Genomic DNA, 18,447 nt, shown 5'->3' on the forward strand with positions numbered 1-18,447 from the left:
AGGCCGCGGTGTATGGGGGTGGCCTCAATTCTCTAGCCCCATTGGATAGTGGAAAAGATACGGGGCGGAGACGCACGGCTAAAGCCGCCGCCTAGCCCGAAAGAGAGGGTGGAGTCACAAAAAACGCTAAAGGCGCAGCCGCAGAGTAAGCGGCCTCTGTCCTGCCCACCGCGGCGGAGAGGACTGAGCCGGCTCTCGCCAAGTGCGTGCGTAGCTACGCTTTGTGACGTTCTTAGTCTCCGTCACAGGATTCCAAGTACCTGGCAGACCTGAGGAGGCTCTTTTCCGTCCTCGCCCTGGACCCTCCTTCTCTGCAGCGCCCCCCGAGTCGGGGGCCCCGGACGCCAGGGCTGAGGAGGTGGGCGAGGAGCTGATAGCAGGGGGAAAGCACATCTTTTCCCAGTCCCTTTTCGTGACGCCCCTGTAGCTCTGCCTCAGACTTTTTCTCCTCAGATCACCTCCAGAGACGCGCCCCCCGCCCCGCCATCCACTCCTCCAACACTCCTCCCTGTCAGAAACCCCCCCTTTTCCGAGAATCCCTACCCTGATCCCAGAACCATTCTCTGTCCCCTTCCCAACCGGATCCAGTCCCGGTTCATAGCTGTTCCTCCTCTCCACACCCCGACAGTACCCCTTTCCTCCCCAGGCGGCCTCTAGGTCCAATCAGACTTTTTCCCTCGGCTTCCTCTCCAGGATTCAACCAGGACTTTCCAAAAGTTGCGGCGGGGCCTTCCGATCCCCTGTGAGTATACCTGTGCCCCCTCCCTGCCCTCCACCCTGTATGCTGCTCCCAGCCCTTCCCTCCTTCCCTAACAGCGGCTGACCCACCCACCAGCCCTCTTCAGGGTCTTCCCCCCAGCTGACCTTATTCCACAGAGAAACTCCAGGTCATTTCTCAGTCCTTCCGCATCATCTTTTCCTCCTGCCCGCCAGGCTTCAGAGAAGAAACAGCGTTCCTGTCCTTTGTCAGTGTTACCCCAGACCCTACAAAGGGGCTCTGTCTCTCCTCCTCCCTGACATCGCCACAAGTGGTTGGTTGGTTTTGTGCTTTTCACACCACCCTCCTTCCCTCACCCATTCCACCTACATGGAAACCACTCTCATTCCCTCAAACACAGGTGCTCTCTCCTGCCCTACAGCACTTGCATATGCTGTCCCTTGTGTGGAATACTTTTTTCCAGCTTTTTGCCAAACTGATGCCTCCTCAGCCTTTAAAGTTGAGCTTCCTTGGAGGAGTCACAGCTCCACTTCAGGCTCAGGCCACTTGCTCTGTTAGGTGCCCCCTTAGCACACGGTACTTCAACTTCAAAACACTTTCCAGACGGCTGGTTAGTTGATTGGTTGTTTTTCCTTCCTTCATTCATTTGATGAATTCATTTGAAATAGTGCTTTCTATATGCCAGGTCTGGGCTTCCCTGGTGGCTTAGACGGTAAGGAATCCACTTGCAATGCAGGAGACCCAGGTTCGATTCCTGGGTTGGGAAGATCCCCTGGAGAAAGGAATGGCTACCCACTCCAGTATTCTTTTTTTTTTTTTTCTTCCACTCCAGTATTCTTTTTTTTTTTTTCTTCCACTCCAGTATTCTTGCCTGGAGAATTCCATGGACAGAGGAGCCTGGCAGGCTACAGCCCATGAGGTCACAGAGTCTGACACTACTGAAGCGACTTACTTATGTGCTGGGTCCTATTGTAGACACAAGGCCATCAGCTGTGAAAAAACAGAGTCCCTGCCCTCATGGTGTTCACCCTCCGGTGGTATAAGGCCATCAGTGAAAATAATATTATTAATGAAATGTACAACGTGCCGGGTGGTGATAGATGTTAGAAAACATCAGGACAAGGGGTAGTGTGTGAGGTGGTTAGATGGGGTGGTCAGGGAAGGTCTTTTTGATGAAGTGTGACTGGTGAGTCCAGCTTTCCATGGAACTATCTGGAGGAAGAGCATCATTTTGGGTGTTGTATGCCTGGGACTAGGCTCTATGTTCCATGAAGGCAGGGGGCCGGGCTTGATGTCTTCTCCATTGCTAAACCCCTGCAGCCTTAGGCAGTGCCTGGCAGCTAGTACTTACTTATGATTTGTTGACTGGTTAAAAACCCCAATGTGGCCCCAACCAACATTTCCTGAAGATTGGCAGCATGTCAGGCACTGCCTTCGCAGCTTTTAGATGCAGAAAGGACAAAGATGAACTGTAGCCCCAAGGAAGCATTTTGTTACCCAAGTAGATTTTTTTTGAATATTTATTTATTTATTTGGCTGCACCAGGTCTTAGTTACAGCATGTGGGTTCTAATTCCATGACCAGGGATCAAACCTGGGTTCCTTGTGTTGCGAGCATGGAGTCTTAGCCACTGGCCCACCAGGGAAATCCCCCAGTGAGGTTATAATCGTAGACTGGAGAGGAGAATCCAAGAGGTAGACCTGAAGTGGATGCGCTAGGGTCAGATTGGGAACCAGGATGAGCCCTTTAGTTAAAGTTGGGTTTGGCTGAAAGTGAAAGGAAACCCTGAATAGTGGTGGCTAAAACAGTCATCGGGGACCCATGCCTCTATCATCCAAGACACTGTTCAACTCCATCATCCCTCCACTAGCAGGAAGGAAGAGGGCCACAGAAAGGTGTATCCCCTCCCCGGAAGGACAGTTCCCAGACATAGAATCCACTATTTCTGATTAAGTTCCACTTGCCAGAACTTAGTTATAGGACCACATCTAATTCCAAGGGAAGCTGGAAAATGTAGTCTTATTCTGGGTAGAGGTTGTCTGTTACCACACTGAAACAGGGAGTGGCTTTTGAGGGGACAATGTGGAGGTTCTGAATTGTAGATAATTGGTTAGTCTAGCTTCTGACTTTTTGTGCCACTCAGCGGCCATCTCCCAAACCTGGCCAGGCTGACAGGACCAGCGAGGATTCTCTACAGCTTGACATTCAGAAACTCAAGGAGAAGAAGGACATGTTGGACAAGGAGATCTCCCAACTATTATCAGAGTAAGTCTGGTTGGGTTCCTCAGTGTGCTTAGAATAACGTGTGTGTGTGTGTGTGTGTGTGTGTGTGTGTGTGTGGGCAGGGATCATACCATGTGGCTTGTGGGATCTTACCAGGGTTTAAACCCAGGCCGTAGCAGTGAAAGCACTGAGTCCTAATCACTGGACCACCCGGGAAGCTCTAGAAAACTTTTAACTAGTGCCCAGTAACTCATGGATGAGGATAAGAGGCTTGTGCAAGCTTCCTGATGGTAAGTGGGTGGCAGAGGATGAGATGATTAGATAGTATCACTGACTCGATATGGACATAAGTCTGAGCAAACTCAGGGAGATGGTGAAGGACAGGGAAGCCTGGCTTGCTGCAGTCCATGGGGTCTCAAAGAGTCCAACAGGACTTAGCGACTGAACAACAGCAATAGTAACTGAAACCTACCTTAACATAAAAACAGGACTGTGCCATTGGCATCCAGCAGCCTCAGCAGCTGCCTCAGGTAAGGCGTGGTCAGGCTTGGGAGGACCAGGGGAACTGGGAGCTGAAAAGCTATGGGTCTCCCACTCTCTGTCTGGAACCCACGGTCTCTGCCTCTGCTTCTGTCCACACGTGAGCCCTGCCCTCCCTCTGAAAGTGGGTTTTCAGTGCCAAGGGGACACTGGCTCTTCCATACCTCCTGGGTTTTCCCATGCTTCTTGCTCCAGCCACAGAGCACAGACCAAGGAACCTTTGAATAGCCGTGTTACGCTTGAGGGGATTTGACTAACCACTCATGTGCCCATCTGTGAATCCCTCAGCTCTAACCAGGGTTACATAGTACCAGTAGTGCCTGGAGACCCCTCCCTAAGGATACAGGGAGAATTTGCCAGGAGTGAGACAGTGGGCAGATCCCCTGCCGTACCTTAAGCTTCACGAGGGCGGGGTCTGTCTTGGCATTGCTGTGTTCCCAGTGCTGAGCACCCAGTAGGCCCTTAGTGAGTAAGGGCCTTATTACCTCTGAAGCTGGGGGCTTTATCAGCTTTCTTAACGATTCTCTCTCTCTCTCCCCGTTTCCCACCCCAGAGGCTACAGTGTAGATGAACTGGAGGACCACATCTCCCAGCTCCACGAGTATAATGACATCAAGGATGCGGCCCAGATGCTGCTGGGAAGACTAGGTGAGAGAGTCCCCACGGGCCAGGCTGGTGGGATTTTGCCCCTGGGTCTTCTGACTTACCATCCCTCACCCCACCCCCACCCGCAGTGTTCTCAGCTGCTGTGCTCCCCGAACGCCCCTGCCCTTCCTAGCAGAGCAGCTGTACGGCTCTCATTGAGTCCCTGGGGTTCTTCCCCTCATGTAGAGGCTGCTTTGGAGCTGCAGGCAGGTTGGAATCTGGGACTCGCCCGCCTGCCTGAGGACTAGGGTTCCTAGTGCCCCAGAGTCTACTCAGACCAATGGAGACCCCAGCCTTGCCTCAAGTGGCTGGCATGGTACAGAGGCGAAAGTACAAGGGTGACTCTTGGCTCAAAGGGGTATTTTGTTCTTCTTTGAGCACAGTACCCACTATCCGGAGATCTGAGCCAGGGCACAGGCACCTGGAGGTAAGGAAATGTGTACGTGGCCTCGGTCCCATCACCTGGCTTCCATTGTTGGACACGCTGATGTTTGACTGCCAGTGACCATCTGGGACAGTGCTCAGAGCTGGGCTGTCTGCCCACCGGCTGCCTCATTGGTAGCACTTGTCGCAGAATTCCCCGTCAACATCTGAGATTCCACAGCAGGAAGGGCTTCTCCGTATTTCACTGGGGAATGGGTCCCACAGGAGGGGAGGGAGAAAACGGAAAGAGGGAAAAAGAAGTGAAGAGAGGAGGATGACCTGGGCCCAAGAAGAATGGAATGTGGGGACTTCCTGGTGGTCCAGTGGCTAAGAGTCCACACTCCCAATGCAGGGAGACCAGGTTCAATCCCTGGTCAGAGAACCAGATCCCACATGCCGCAACTAAGAGTTTGCAACTAAAGATCCCATGTGCTGCAAGTAAGACCTGGCGCAGCCAAATATAAAAAAAAGAAGAAAGGAATGCGAGGGGACTGTAGCCTAGAGGCCGAGGGGAGTAAGCTCTCGGTAGACAGAACCCAACTTGAGACCTGTCCCTCTGGGTCATAGGACCTGAAGCAGGCAGCCTACCGTCTTTCATTCATTCAGTGAGTATTTCCTGAGGACCTGCTCTGTGCTACTCCACTGGATATGGGGACACTTTGGTGAACCAGACATCTGAATGTCTCTGTTCTCACGTGACTATGTTTTGATGTTGGAGTTGGGAAGGGGAATAGTCACGAACTAAACAAACACAAATCAATGAATTATAAAATGCGTGAAGTGCCATGAAGGAAACAAAGGTCAGAGATGGAAAATACTCAAGTGTTCACAGGGTGGTAGGTGGGGATGAAAGAAAGTGGTCAGGGCAGGCCTCTCAGGAGACAGACCCCTTTCCATGGGAGGAGAGACGAGTCTTTGAGGAAGCGGGAGGAATGGTATCACCAAATGGCAAGGGCAGAGACTTCCCTGGCGGTCCAGCAGTTAGGACTTCACCTTCCCATGCAGGGGGTGCGGGTTCGATCCCTGGCCGGGGAGTTAAGATCCCACATGCCTCCAGGTCATAAAACAGAAGCGATATTGTAACAAATTCAATAAAGACTTCTAAAATGTGCTGTGTGCTCTGCTAAGTTGCTTCAATCACGTCAGACTCTTCGTAACTGTAAGCCCTCTGGGTTCCTCTGTCCATGGGATTCTCCAAGCAAGAATACTGGAGATCGAACCCATATCTCTTACATCTCCTGCGTTGGCAAGTGCACTTTACCACTAGTGGCACCTGGTCCACATTAAAAAAAAACACAGTGGTCAGACATGCACATGGGCAGGGTTTGCAGCTAGTCACAGGCACAGTGTCAGTGTAGATTTACATTTGCAGCTGGTGACTCTTGTTGCTCTGTGTGGAGAAAGGGTTCTTGGGGAGCTTTGCCTCCTCTGCCAAGTGGGTGAGGGTTCAGTGAGTCCAGTTTGGAGTGAGTGGACAGGGCCCACAGTGGAGGAGCCTGGAAGGAATGGCAGGAAGATTATGTGGCCAACAAGGGGAGCAGGAAGAAAGTCCAGGAGGAGGTCCTGGGTGGGCCAGGGCTTTGGCCATTCTCCCTCCCACTTCGCTCACTGGACATCCTTCCTTCCTTCCAGCTGTGATCCGAGGTGTCACCACCAAGGAGTTGTATCCAGAATTTGGCCTAGACATGAATGACTGAGCTCACAGCCCTTTGTCCACGGCCCACTGGGACAGGCAGATGTGGACATAAGAAGCAGTGAAAGCCCAACCAGCGAACCCACAGGCTTTCCAGCAAGAAAACATCAACAGCCCTTTTTCTAGAGAGCCCAAGCCGAGTCAGGAGGAGCCGAACCAGCTCCAAGTTTCCTGAAACATTCTAATGATACCTGTGTATGTGTATCCTGTTTATAAATAAACATGAGTGATTTTGGTTCAAATCTCTATGCTGATTCCCTCTCTTCTGATAGCCCCCTGATCCTAACCTGGAAAAAGAGAGCCTGCCCTATGTGGTAACAGATTTCCACATGCCAGGGACTGTGCTAAGTGCTTTATATCCATTACCTCCAATGCTTCAATCCATCCTAAGAGGAATTAGTATTACTATCCCCATTTCACAGATGAGGAAATTGAGACTCAGAAAGGCACAGTGACTTGCCTAAAGTTAGACACCCAGTAAGTGGCCACAGGGATTTGAGCCCAAGTCTTAACTCGGAAGTTTCTAGTGTGCAACTCTGCCTTTGTGAGCTGGGAAATGAGCAGGTAAGAGCTGAGAGTGAAATAGCAACATTTGGAGGACTTCGTCCCTAATCCACAGAATTGGGGTTCCAGTCCCCAGTTGAAACCCTCTGCCAAGCGTGGGTGAGCCGTGGTCGTTTCTTCATTGCGCGATGCTCACCATGAACAGCCATCAACTGGCAGAAGTGCAGCCTGAGTGTTGTGACTGCTCAGTGCAAACAAGAATAGCAGGATCTCACTATTAACTAGTTACCCTGGCTATTCCCACTGCCCCTCTGCCCGGTCCATGCTGAACATTCTCAAGATTTCAGATGCAATAGCAGTGCTTAGGGACAGGCTGTCATGAGGTAAGTATAGTCTCTATCAATAAAAACCAGCCATGCAAGTCAGGTCTGGGTTTGAATTCCAGCTCTGCCCACTTACAAGCGGTGTGACCACAGGCAGCTAGCTTGGCCTCCATAAGTAGAAATGATAATAGTATTGTACGCATCAAGGCAATTTGCCTCAGCTGCCTTAACAGTCAGACCTCCTTTTAGTCATTCAGTCGTGTCTGACTCTGCGACCCCATGGGCTAGCCTGCCAGGCTCCTCTGTCAGTGAGATTCTCCAGACAAGAATACTGGAGAGGATAGCCATTCCCTTCTCCAAGGGGATCTTCCTGACCCAGGGATTGAACCTGGGTCTCCTGCATTGCAGGCAGATTCTTTTCACTATCTGAGCCACCAGACTCCTTGGCTGAATGTGATCAAGGTTCCTTTGTCTCACAAAGTCTGATGAGTGTCTGATAGCCCTCCTACATTTCAGAGCTTCACTGCTGGAATCCACAGTGGGGGTAAAAGAGATGGAGAAGACACATCAGCTCTGAACTGACTCACTCCCAAATGGGCAGACGTCACTTTTGCTCACAGACAAATGTTCCAGAGCTAGCTATGTGGTCTAAACTGACTGAAGGCACCTGGGAAATGAAGCTGAGCACCCGGATATTTGATGGGGACTAGCCCACTCCAGTGTTCTTGCCTGGAGAATCCCAGGGAAGGGGGAGCCTGGTGGGCTGCAGTCTATGGCGTTGCACAGAGTCGGACACGACTGAAGCGACTTAGCAGCAGCTGCTGCTGTTGGAGCCACAAGTACTACCTCCAAAGAGTGCTTCAGGGATTTAATGAGCAACTGCCTAGGACCCAGAGCCTGGGAACGTGAGTCCAGCTCCCCTTTAATGCTGGACAGCAACTTGTCCTGCTCAGAGGACGGCATGACCCAGGCCCACACTCTGGTCCTGTTGCAGACTGCAGACAGTTGGCTTGTCTTGCCTCTGTCTGAACACAAAGGACCTGGGTCTCTGCCACACAGCGCTTATCTGCCAGCAGGAAGGAAGAAGCACTGACAGGGACTTCCCTGCTGGTCCAGTGGCTAAGACTCTGTGGTCCCAATGCAGGGGACCCGGCTTTGATCCCTGCTTGGAGAACTAGATCCCACATGTGGCAACTAAGAGTTCGCTTGCCTCACATACAGCATGCAAAGTTGTTACACTGTCACCAGTACAGCAGTTACAGGACCATGTCTCCACACCTTCACCACTTCTCACTTGCTAAGTTCTTAGTCTAGCTCATGTTGACCTTTCTGTAGTTAATTGATCCTTTTATTTCTCTCACCTCATTTTGGTATCTAATTTCAAATCTTATAACAAGATATCTTTACCTCTTTCCTTTATACTAGTCATTTTGCTTAACTCTAAGGAGTACGTCAAGGCTGTATATTGTCACCCTGCTTATTTAACTTCTATGCAGAGTACATCATGAGAAACGCTGGGCTGGAAGAAGCACAAGCTGGAATCAAGATTGCCGGGAGAAATATCAATAACCTCACATATGCAGATGACACCACCCTTATGGCAGAAAGTGAAGAGGAACTCAAAAGCCTCTTGATGAAAGTGAAAGTGGAGAGTGAAAAAGTTGGCTTAAAGCTCAACATTCAGAAAATGAAGATCATGGCATCTGGTCCCATCACTTCATGGCAAATAGACGGGGAAACAGTGGAAACAGTGTCAGACTTTATTTTCGGGGGCTCCAAAATCACTGCAGATGGTGGCTGCAGCCATGAAATTAAAAGATGCTTACTCCTTGGAAGAAAAGTTATGACCAACCTACACAGCATATTCAAAAGCAGAGACATTACTTTGCCAACAAAGGTCCATCTAGTCACTGCTGTGGTTTTTCCAGTGGTCATGTATGGATGTGAAGGTTGGACTGTGAAGAAAGCTGAGCGCCGAAGGATTGATGCTTTTGAACTGTGGTGTTGGAGAAGACTCTTGAGAGTCCCTTGGACTGCAAGGAGATCCAACCAGTCCATTCTGAAGGAGATCAGCCCTGGGATTTCTTTGGAGGGAATGATGCTGAAGCTGAAACTCCAGTACTTTGGCCATCTCATGTGAAGAGTTGACTCATTGGAAAAAAGACTCTGATGCTGGGAGGGATTGGGGGCAGGAGGAGAAGGGGACGACAGAGGATGAGATGGCTGGATGGCATCACCGACTCGATGGACGTGAGTCTGGGTGAACTCCGGGAGTTGGTGATGGACAGGGAGGCCTGGCATGCTGCAATTCATGGGGTTGCAAAGAGTCGGACACGACTGAGTGACTGAACTGAACTGAACTGAACCTTATCTTCAATTTCAAAACTTACTAGAAAGTAAGGACACTTCTCCCTAGTCTACTAAAACGCCTGCCTTTTCACATTTTGTCGTATTTTCTTTTGTTTATGTCTTCGTCAGCTAGCTTGTGGGATCCTAATTTCCCAGCCAGGGATGACCCCTGGGCCCCTGGGCAGTGAGCACGCAAAGCCCTAACCACTGGACAACCAGGGAATTCCCCCTGTCTCTTTGCAAATTATAGATCTCTAACAATTATGTGTTTGTTTTCTTTTTTTTTTTTAAGACTGTATTTTGTTCGTTTGTCTTTGGCTGCACTGGGTCTTCGTTGCTGCCCATGGGCTTTCTCCAGTTGCAGTGGCTGGGCTTCGCGTCACGGTGGCTTCTCTTGTTGCAGAGCACGGGCTCTAGGCACATGGGCTCAGTAGTTGCAGTACACGGGCTGTTTCCCCAGGGCTTGTGGGATCTTCCTGGGTGAAGGATCGAACCCGTGTCCCCTGAGTTAGCAGGAGGATTCTCAACCACTGGATCACCAGGAAGTCCTGTGTGCCTGTTTTCTGATGATTGCCCTGAGTTGTATTTCTTCCGGAAGGCAATATAAGGCACTAAGGTAGGTTCCAAGTTCTCCAGTTGAGAAGGACTACACCGCCAGTCCTCCAGAGACTTCTGCATTTGGGGCCAATTTTAAAGGCACCCTTGGCTTGGAAAGCATAACCCAGGTCCCTTTGTGTGAGGTCAGCACTCCCAGGTGTCATGGTGGGAAGAGGCCTCAAGGGGGCAGTGTCTACTCAGAGATATGCCCAACGGCCAGGGATGCTGCCTCTAGAAGGGCCCTGGCTGGGAAGGTCCTACCAAGCCACTGGCCGCAGATCCTCAGAGTGCCCCACAGAGAAGAGGGGGTTCTCTGTGGCAGCACCCCCCCGCCCCGAGTCTGAAGTGATCCCAACTGTCATCCCAGGCAGTAGGGAGCCAACTGGTGGTGGAATGCGGACAGTGACGGGTGCCATTGTTCAGGACGTGCCCAGATGGTGCTAGGGAATAGGCTGCAAAGGACAATTGACGCTGTGAGTGTGGAAATGTTGTTTGATCATCTCCAGTGTAAACCTTACCCCAAAACATTTGTCATTTGACATGTCCACTGGAGTTCAAAACACTAACAAAGGGCAATCTGTATTTTCATCCCTGAGGGCTGAAAGGGGTCATTTCCAGGCAGCCTGACCTCACCAATGCAGTGTCACCAAACAGTAAGACACTTTGGGGAGGGGAGGAAGGCCAGATCCGGGCTTCCTCTATGGGAGAATGGAGCCTGTGGGGCCCCAGGCTTGATGCTTGGAGCCAGTGTGATGAAAGCGCTGGTTACCGTCAGGCATGTGGGTAGCCAATCAGGGGAAAGGTGACAACCACCACCCAAACCAGTCAGAAGCTGAAGGTTTCCCCAGAGCAGGGTTGACAGCAGTAACAACCTAACACTTCTGAAACCCTTTGGATCAGCTGGGAGATAAGAACTTGTCTCCAGCACCTCCCCACCACACTGCCAGGAGGCAAGTGTCCCCATTTCCAAACTGAAGCTCCAAGGGGTGGAGCAACTTGCTCAAGGTCACAGACCCAAGAAGCAACCAAACTGTCTGGCTCCAAAGCCTAGCCGATGGCGGGCTGTCCTGCCTCCCAGCTGAGTCTCACCAAAGGTCACGCATTAACAGAAGGAGTCAGAACTTGAATCCAGAACTCTGAGCCTTTAAGCCCAAGGTCTTAGCCACAGATCTCTGCTGCGCTTCTTAAAAGTTGTACCTGGGACTTCCCTGCTGGCGCAGTGAATAAGAATCCACCTGCCAAAGGAGGACACACGGGTTTGATCCCTGAGCCACAACTACTAAGCCTGAGATCTAGGGCCTGCGAGTCACACACTGAAACCTGTGTGCCTAGAGCCTGTGCTCCGCAGCAAAAGAAGCCACCGCAATGAGAAGCCCTCGTGCCAAAACTAAAGACTGTGCAAAGCGACATAGACCCAGCATGGCCATAAATAAATAAATATTAAAAAAAAAAAAAAAGAAAAGGTTATACCTGCCCAAGTGCTTCCCAGGTCGTGCTTGTGGAAAAGAACCTCCCTGCCAATGCAGGAGACTTAAGAGACATGAGTTCAATCCCTGGGTCAGGAAGATCCCCTGGAGGAGGGCATGGCAACCCACTCCATTCTTCTTGCCTAGAGAATCCCATGGACAGAGGAGCCTGGTGGACTACAGTCCACAGGGTTGTAAAAAGTCGGACACAACTGAAGCAACTCAGCACACACGCACGTATCTGACCAAAGATCTGACCTAGAGGCCAGGCCAGTGACCAAAAATGAACAGCCTCACTCAGCCTTGAGTTTGGTGTTGGCCCCTCTGTCCTGATTCCTCTGAGTAGGAGGTTTTGCTCCTTTCCCAGAGAAGGGGAAGAGGTGGAAGCAGTGACAGATTTCCTCTTCTTGGGCTCGAAAATCACTGCACTGCGGATGGTGACCACAGTCATGAAATTAGAAGACGATTGTTTCTTGGCAGAAAAGCTATGACAAACCTAGACAGGGTGTTAAAAAGCAAAGACATCACTTTGCCAACAACGGTCCATCTCGTCAAAGCTATGGTTTTTCCAGTGGTCACGTATGGATGTGAGAGCTGAACTATAAAGAAAGCTGAGCGCGGAAGAATTGATGCCCTCGAACTCTGGTGCTGGAGAAGACTCCTGAGAGTCCCTTGGACTACAAGGAGATCCAATTTTTTTTTTTTTTTTTTAAATTATTTCTTTGTTATTCTTGGCCGTGCTGGGTCATCGTTACTACGCCAGCTCTTCTTTGGTTGTGGTGAGCTACTCTCTCGTTGCGGTGCACAGGCTTCTTATTGCAGTTGCTTCTCTTTTTGCACAGCACAGGTTCTACAGCACGCAGGCTTCAGCAGTTGCAGCCCACGGGCTTGATAGTTGCACTTCTTGGGCTCTAGGGCACAGGCTAAACAGTTGTGGCACACAGGCTTAGTTGCTCCGTGGCATGTGAGATCTTTCTGTCTCAGGGATTGAACTCTTGTCTCCTGAGTTGGCAGGCAGATTCTTTACTGCTAAGCCACCAGGGAAGCCCCAAACCAGTCAATCCTAAAGGAAATCAACGCTGAATGCTCACTGGGAGGACTGATACTAAAGCTGACGCTCCAGTAGTTTGGCCACCTGATGTAAACTGCCAACACATTGGAAAAGACCTTGATGCTAGGAAAGATTGAAGGCAGAAGACGGCAACACAGGGTGAGATGGTTGGATAGCATCACCAATTCAGTGGACGTGAACTTGGGCTAACTCTGGGAGATGGTGAGGGACAGCGAGGCCTGTCATGCTGCAGTCCATGGGGTCGCAAGTAATGGGACACAACTTAGCAACTGAACAACAATAATTTCCAAACCTCTGAGTGTCACAATTACCTGAGAGGGATTTTAAAGAAAAAGATTTGGGTCTCTAACCCCTCCTCAGGGATTGCACTTTGGCAGGCCTGGAACAGGGCTGTATTTTTTTTAACAAGCTCCCAAAGTGTTTCTGATATCTGAGCTCCCTGGTTAGTGTTCTTGGATAGTTGACAAGTTGCTTCTAACCACCAGCAATGATGTCCATCAAATGCTACCTCCAAACTGGCCATCTTCCAACTCATCTAGAGAGCCACTGGACCTTAAGAGCCAGCCCTGGATCAAAACCAGGTGAGACTGTATCTGGCTTCTCCCCAGAGGCCCAACATTAGTTAGCTCTGCTCCTGGGCTGGAGCTGACCTGCAGCTCCACCCTTCACCCTGGCACCAGCAGACCTGCCCAGCTGGTTTACCTGGGAGGAACTCGGCGGCCTGTTTTGCCATCTTAGGGCTCTTCTGGCTTCTGATTTGCTAGGGGATCAGGAAGTACTGATAGGGTTGGGGTCAGCGAGAAGAAAGCTGGGCAACAGGGGTCAATTTGATCATGGGCTGCTTTGCAGACCCCTGAGGAGGCTAGAAGGCCCTGGGATAGCCCATCACCCAACCATCATACCTGACCACCCACCTGATGCTTGCCTCTCTTAGTCAACCTCCACCGCCCTCACTGCATGGTGAGCCAAGTTTCACCCAGAGGGGAACTTCTTGGAGTGACTAATATCGGTCCCTCTGCCTAACCAGCCCACCTCCAGATGAGTCCCATGCCTCCTGCTGAAGTGTTCAAAGCAGGGGGATCAGTCAGGGTCGGACAGGATATTGCAGAGAAATCAGGTGATGATACAGTGGTGGAAACCGGGTTTTATTTGTTTTTATTCTGTGGCCAAACAGAGCTAATGCTCAGCAGGCCATGGCACGTATAGACAGATGTGGGAGGCTGGGCCAGTGGCTGAACACCCCAGGCCTCAGTTTCTACATCTATAAAGTAGGTAAAATAATACCTGCTGTGGCCACTTCACAAGTGATCACAGATATAAAAGCTGGTTTAATGACCATAATGAAATAGGCAAATGTCAGCTCATTCTTACAATGATACATTTGTGTGTGCTAGGCATGTTCCTGGCTCCTCGGGGAAAGTAAGGTCCTTATAGTTCAAAGTGGGGCCTTAATGAGCTAACATTCTTGGTACAATAGTGGGGGGCAGGGAGAGTGAGCTGGGAAATGTAAAAAAACTCATATCTTGAAAACTGCAGTTATCTGGATATTGATGTTTATTCATTCAACAAGTAACATTGAATGAATATGCATTCACTGTCCACAGTGATTTTGGAACCCAAGAAAATAAAATCTGCCACTGTTTTCATTTTCCCCCCATCTATTGGCCATGAAGTGATGGGACAGCATGCCATGATCTTAGTTTTTTGAATGTGGAGTTTTAAGCCAGGTTTTTCACTCTCCTCTTTCACCTTCATCAAGCAGTTCTTTAGTTCCTCTTCACTTTCTGCCATTAGGGTAGAATCATATGCATATCTGAGGTTTTTGATATTTCTCCCAGCAATCTTGATTCCAGCTTGCGATTCATCCAGCCCAGCATTTCGCATGATGTACTCTACATATAAGTTAAATAACCAGTGTCACAATATATAAACTTGATGTACTCCTTTCCCAATTTTGAACCAGTCTGTTGTTCCATGTCTGGTTCTAACTGTTGCTTTTTGCCCTGCATACAGGTTTCTCAGGAGGCTGGTAAGGTGGTCTGGTATTCCCATCTCTTTAAGAATTCTCCACAGTTTGCTGTGAGCTTCCCCTGGAGAAGGGAAAGGCTACCCACTCCAGTATTCTAGCCTGGAGAATTCCATGTGCTGTATAGTCCATGGGGTCGCAAAGTGTCGGACATGACTGAGCAACTTTCACTACTAATACACAGTCAAAGGGTTTAGCATACTCAGTGAAGCAGAAGTAGATGTTTTTCTGGATAAGCAAAAGTCTCTTGCCTTTACTATGATCCAGCCGATGGTGGCAGTTTGATCTCTGGTTCCTCTGCCTTTTCTAAATCCAGCTTGTACACCTGGAAATTCTCTGTTAATATACTGTTGAAGCCTAGCTTGAAGGATTTTGAGCATTGCCTTGCTAGCGTGTGAAATGAGTGCAATTGCGCAGTAGTTTGAACATTCTTTGGCATTGCCCTTCTTTTGGGATTGGAATGAAAACTGGGGGGTAAAATATACATAAGGTACTTATAAAATTAACCATTTTAACCATCATTAAGTGTACAATCTAGTGGCATTAAGTATTGGGCTGGCCAAAAAGTTTGTTCAGGTTTTTCCATTCTGGAAATCCAATGCAACCCAACACATTCACACTGTTATGCAAATGCCACTACTTTCTAGTTCTATAGTTTGTTTGTTTTTGTTGCTGTTGCTGTGTGTGTGTGTGTGTGTGTGTGTGTGTGTGTGTGTGTGTTGGTGCCAAAACCCAGGATCAAACCAGGAACTATCTCTATAACTTTTTAAAAAAAATTTTTATGTGACTGCACCGGATTTTAATTGCAGCACACAGGATTGATTTTTCGTTTCGACATATGGGATCTAGTTCCCTGACCAGGGATTGAACCCAGACCCCCTGCACTGGGAGCATAGAGGCTTAGCCACTGGACCACCCGGGAAGTCCCTCTCTATAGCTCTTTCTATCTTGCAAAACTGAAATTCTATACACATGAAACATGAACTCCCCACTTCCCAGCCCCTGGCAACCACCATTCTATCTTCTGGCCCTTTGAAGGTCTGCTTTAAGTAACTCATATAAATGGAATCCAACAGTATTTGTCTTCTTGTGATGGGTTTATTTCACTTATAATATAACGATATCCATCATTAGCATTATGTCTTTAGGGTTCATCTATGCTGTAGCAGGTGTCACAGAGATCAAATCACCCAGTCAGTAAACAGGGCAAGTTGGAATTCGCACCAAGGCCCCTCCACCACCAAGGTCTAAGGCTGCACCCCCTCCTCCCCATTGCACCCTAGTGGCCATTACCTCAACTGGCGACTGGCCAGCATGGAGGCCAGCGGGTTTGTCAGTGACACTGATGTTCTGGAGAGCCCACTCTGAGCATGGTAAGGACGATCTGGCACTTTCTTTGTCTTCAAAACAGTCTATGTCTTGAAATAAGAAACTCAATCACGTAACTTAAAATTTAAAGCCCAGTTCCCAGATCTCCCGTTGCTTACATTGTTGGTACAATTTAGCAACGTTGTTAAGCGCTCGAAGGTTAGAGACAGCGACTGAGGAAAATAAGGGACTTGGGGTGGTTTTCCTGGCAGACTGGGGCTACACATTGCCTGAATATTTGCCGTGACTCCAGGTTCTCTCTGCCCACCAAATCCTTCTATTGCCTTATGTACTGAGGTGCTCCTCTGTTGGGTGCCTATTTATTTACAGTCGTCATATCTTCTTCTGGGATGGATCCCTGGATCATTATGTGGTGTTGTCTCTTGTAACAGTCTTTATTTTAAAGCCTGTTTTGTCTGATGTAAGTATTGGTACTTTGGCTTTCTTTTAATTTCCATCTGCATGGAATACAACACAGAGATGCAGCAGGCATGCAGGCTAAACTGATGTCTTGAGTAACTATCTGCTCAGAAATGGGGGTGGGGAGCGGCAGGGTCCTACTGAGAGACAGATGCTCTGCTAGGCAGGAGGTCACTCCCTCCCTGGCAGCTTTCCTCACCTGCGAAGTGGAGGTAATCACAGTAACTTCCATACCATGTGAGACAGTCCCTGTAAGGGTCTTAGCACAGAGCCCAGCACACCAGAAGCCCCTAGGAAGTGATGCCATCATTGTCCCTTCAGGTTCACTGGTCTGCTGATGCCAAACCTGCCCAGGCCCTGGGCTGGGCACTGCGCCCTGGAAACAAATTATAGTGATGGTTATCAGTCCAGCCATTAAGAATATAATAGAGCGGCCAGCTAGTTCTTCCCATCTGTAGAAGTCACTGGTGTAAATGCCAGATGAAATGCCCCCAGCACTGGGGCCTCTTTGAAGGAACAAACACTGGTTGTGCTGACTCTTATCCCTGTGAGGTTAAATAAGTCACATGGAACCCAGGTTCAGATCTTCCATCCTGGCCCCACAGCAGTTTCTGACTCAGAGGCAATTCTGATACAAAGGATCCAAGGCCCCAGTTGCTGAGAATGTGGAACGTTGGAACATTCACCTTGAGTGTAAAGGACCCAAGGTGATTCTTATTGACAGGCTGTCAAGCTGTCAATAAGAATTAGTCAGAGAAGGCAATGGCACCCCACTCCAGTAGAAAATCCCATGGATGGAGGAAGGAGCCTGGTAGGCTGCAGTCCATGGGGTCGCTAAGAGTCGGATACGACTGAGCGACTTCACTTTCACTTTTCACTTTCATGCGTTGGAGAAGGAAATGGCAACCCACTCCAGTGTTCTTGCCTGGAGAATCCCAGGGACGGGGGAGCCTGGTGGGCTGCCGTCTATGGGGTCGCACAGAGTCAGACACGACTGAAGTGACTTAGCAGCAATAGCAAGCTATCAGTGGGCACTGCGTTTCCACCTGGGCCACTGTGGGCCCCAAATGTATCACACACCATTTGAACTGCACTGGCAGTTTTCTTGGCTGATGAGGGTGAAAGACAAGATTGAAAAAGCTGATTTAAAACTCAACATTCAAAAAACTAATATCACGGCATCCAGTCCCATCACTTCATGGCAAATAGATGGGGAAAAAGTGAAAACAGTGGCAGATTTTCTCTTCTTGGGCTTCAAAATCACTGAGGATGGTAAATGCAGCCTTGGAAATAAAAGACGCTTGCTCCTTGGAAGAAAAATTATGAAAAACCTAGACAGTATATTAAAAAGCAGAAACATCACTTTGCAGACAAAGGTCCATATAGTCAAAACTATGGTTTTTCCAGTGGTCATGTATGGATGTGAGAGTTGGACTGTGAAGAAGGCTGAGCGCCGAAGAATTGATGCTTTTGAACTGTGGTGTTGGAGAAGACTCTTGAGAGTCCCTTGGACTGCAAAGAGACCCAACCAGTCAAGCCTAAAGGAAATCAACCCTGAATATTGATTGGAAGGACTGATGCTGAAGCTGAAGCTCCAATACTTTGGCCATCTGATGTGATAAGCCAACTCACTGGCAAAGACCCTGATGCTGGGAAAGATTGAGGGCAAGAGAAGGGGGCAACAGAGGATGAGACGGTAGGATGGCATCACCAACTCACTGAACACAAGTTTGAGCAAGCTCCAGGAGATAGCGAAGGACAGGGAAGCCTGGCATGCTGCAGTCCATAGAGTCACAAAGAGTCAGACATGACTTAATGACTGAACAACTTCCAGGTTATTTCCTGAGTCAGTGGCTCACCCTGTTCAGCATTTTATTCAAAAGACTGCTCAGGCAGCCCTAGTTAACATCACCAACTTCCCTTTCCCCACTTAGCATTTAGGCTGTCTTGTTTACTGATATACTCCTGGTGCCCATACCATCATGTGGCCAATAATATGTAGGCATCTAATGAACATTTATTGAGTAAATGTTGAATAAACCACAGACCAGCTGGTGCAGTGGTAAAGAATCTGCGTGCC

The 18,447-nt window shown here is 49.2% G+C and overlaps 1 protein-coding gene across 1 annotated transcript; it reads left to right on the plus strand.

Moving 5' to 3' along the window:
- Positions 1-12: 12 nt before the first annotated feature.
- Positions 13-6,484, plus strand: SWI5 (SWI5 homologous recombination repair protein). Its single transcript, XM_019969556.2, has 6 exons — positions 13-18; positions 215-358; positions 647-742; positions 2,862-2,983; positions 4,035-4,129; positions 6,182-6,484. The coding sequence occupies exons 1-6, from the start codon at positions 13-15 to the stop codon at positions 6,244-6,246; spliced, it is 528 nt and encodes a 175-aa protein (XP_019825115.2). The 3' UTR covers positions 6,247-6,484.
- Positions 6,485-18,447: the final 11,963 nt, after the last annotated feature.

The sequence above is a fragment of the Bos indicus genome, chromosome 11 (genome assembly GCF_029378745.1).
Source record: "Bos indicus isolate NIAB-ARS_2022 breed Sahiwal x Tharparkar chromosome 11, NIAB-ARS_B.indTharparkar_mat_pri_1.0, whole genome shotgun sequence".
NCBI classification, from domain to species: Eukaryota; Metazoa; Chordata; class Mammalia; order Artiodactyla; family Bovidae; genus Bos; species Bos indicus.

Coding starts and splice junctions, on each gene's coding strand:
- SWI5 (XM_019969556.2), top strand. Junction 359..646: donor CGGACGCCAGGGCTGAGGAG/GTGGGCGAGGAG, acceptor TTTCCTCCCCAG/GCGGCCTCTAGGTCCAATCA. Junction 743..2,861: donor GCGGGGCCTTCCGATCCCCT/GTGAGTATACCT, acceptor TGTGCCACTCAG/CGGCCATCTCCCAAACCTGG.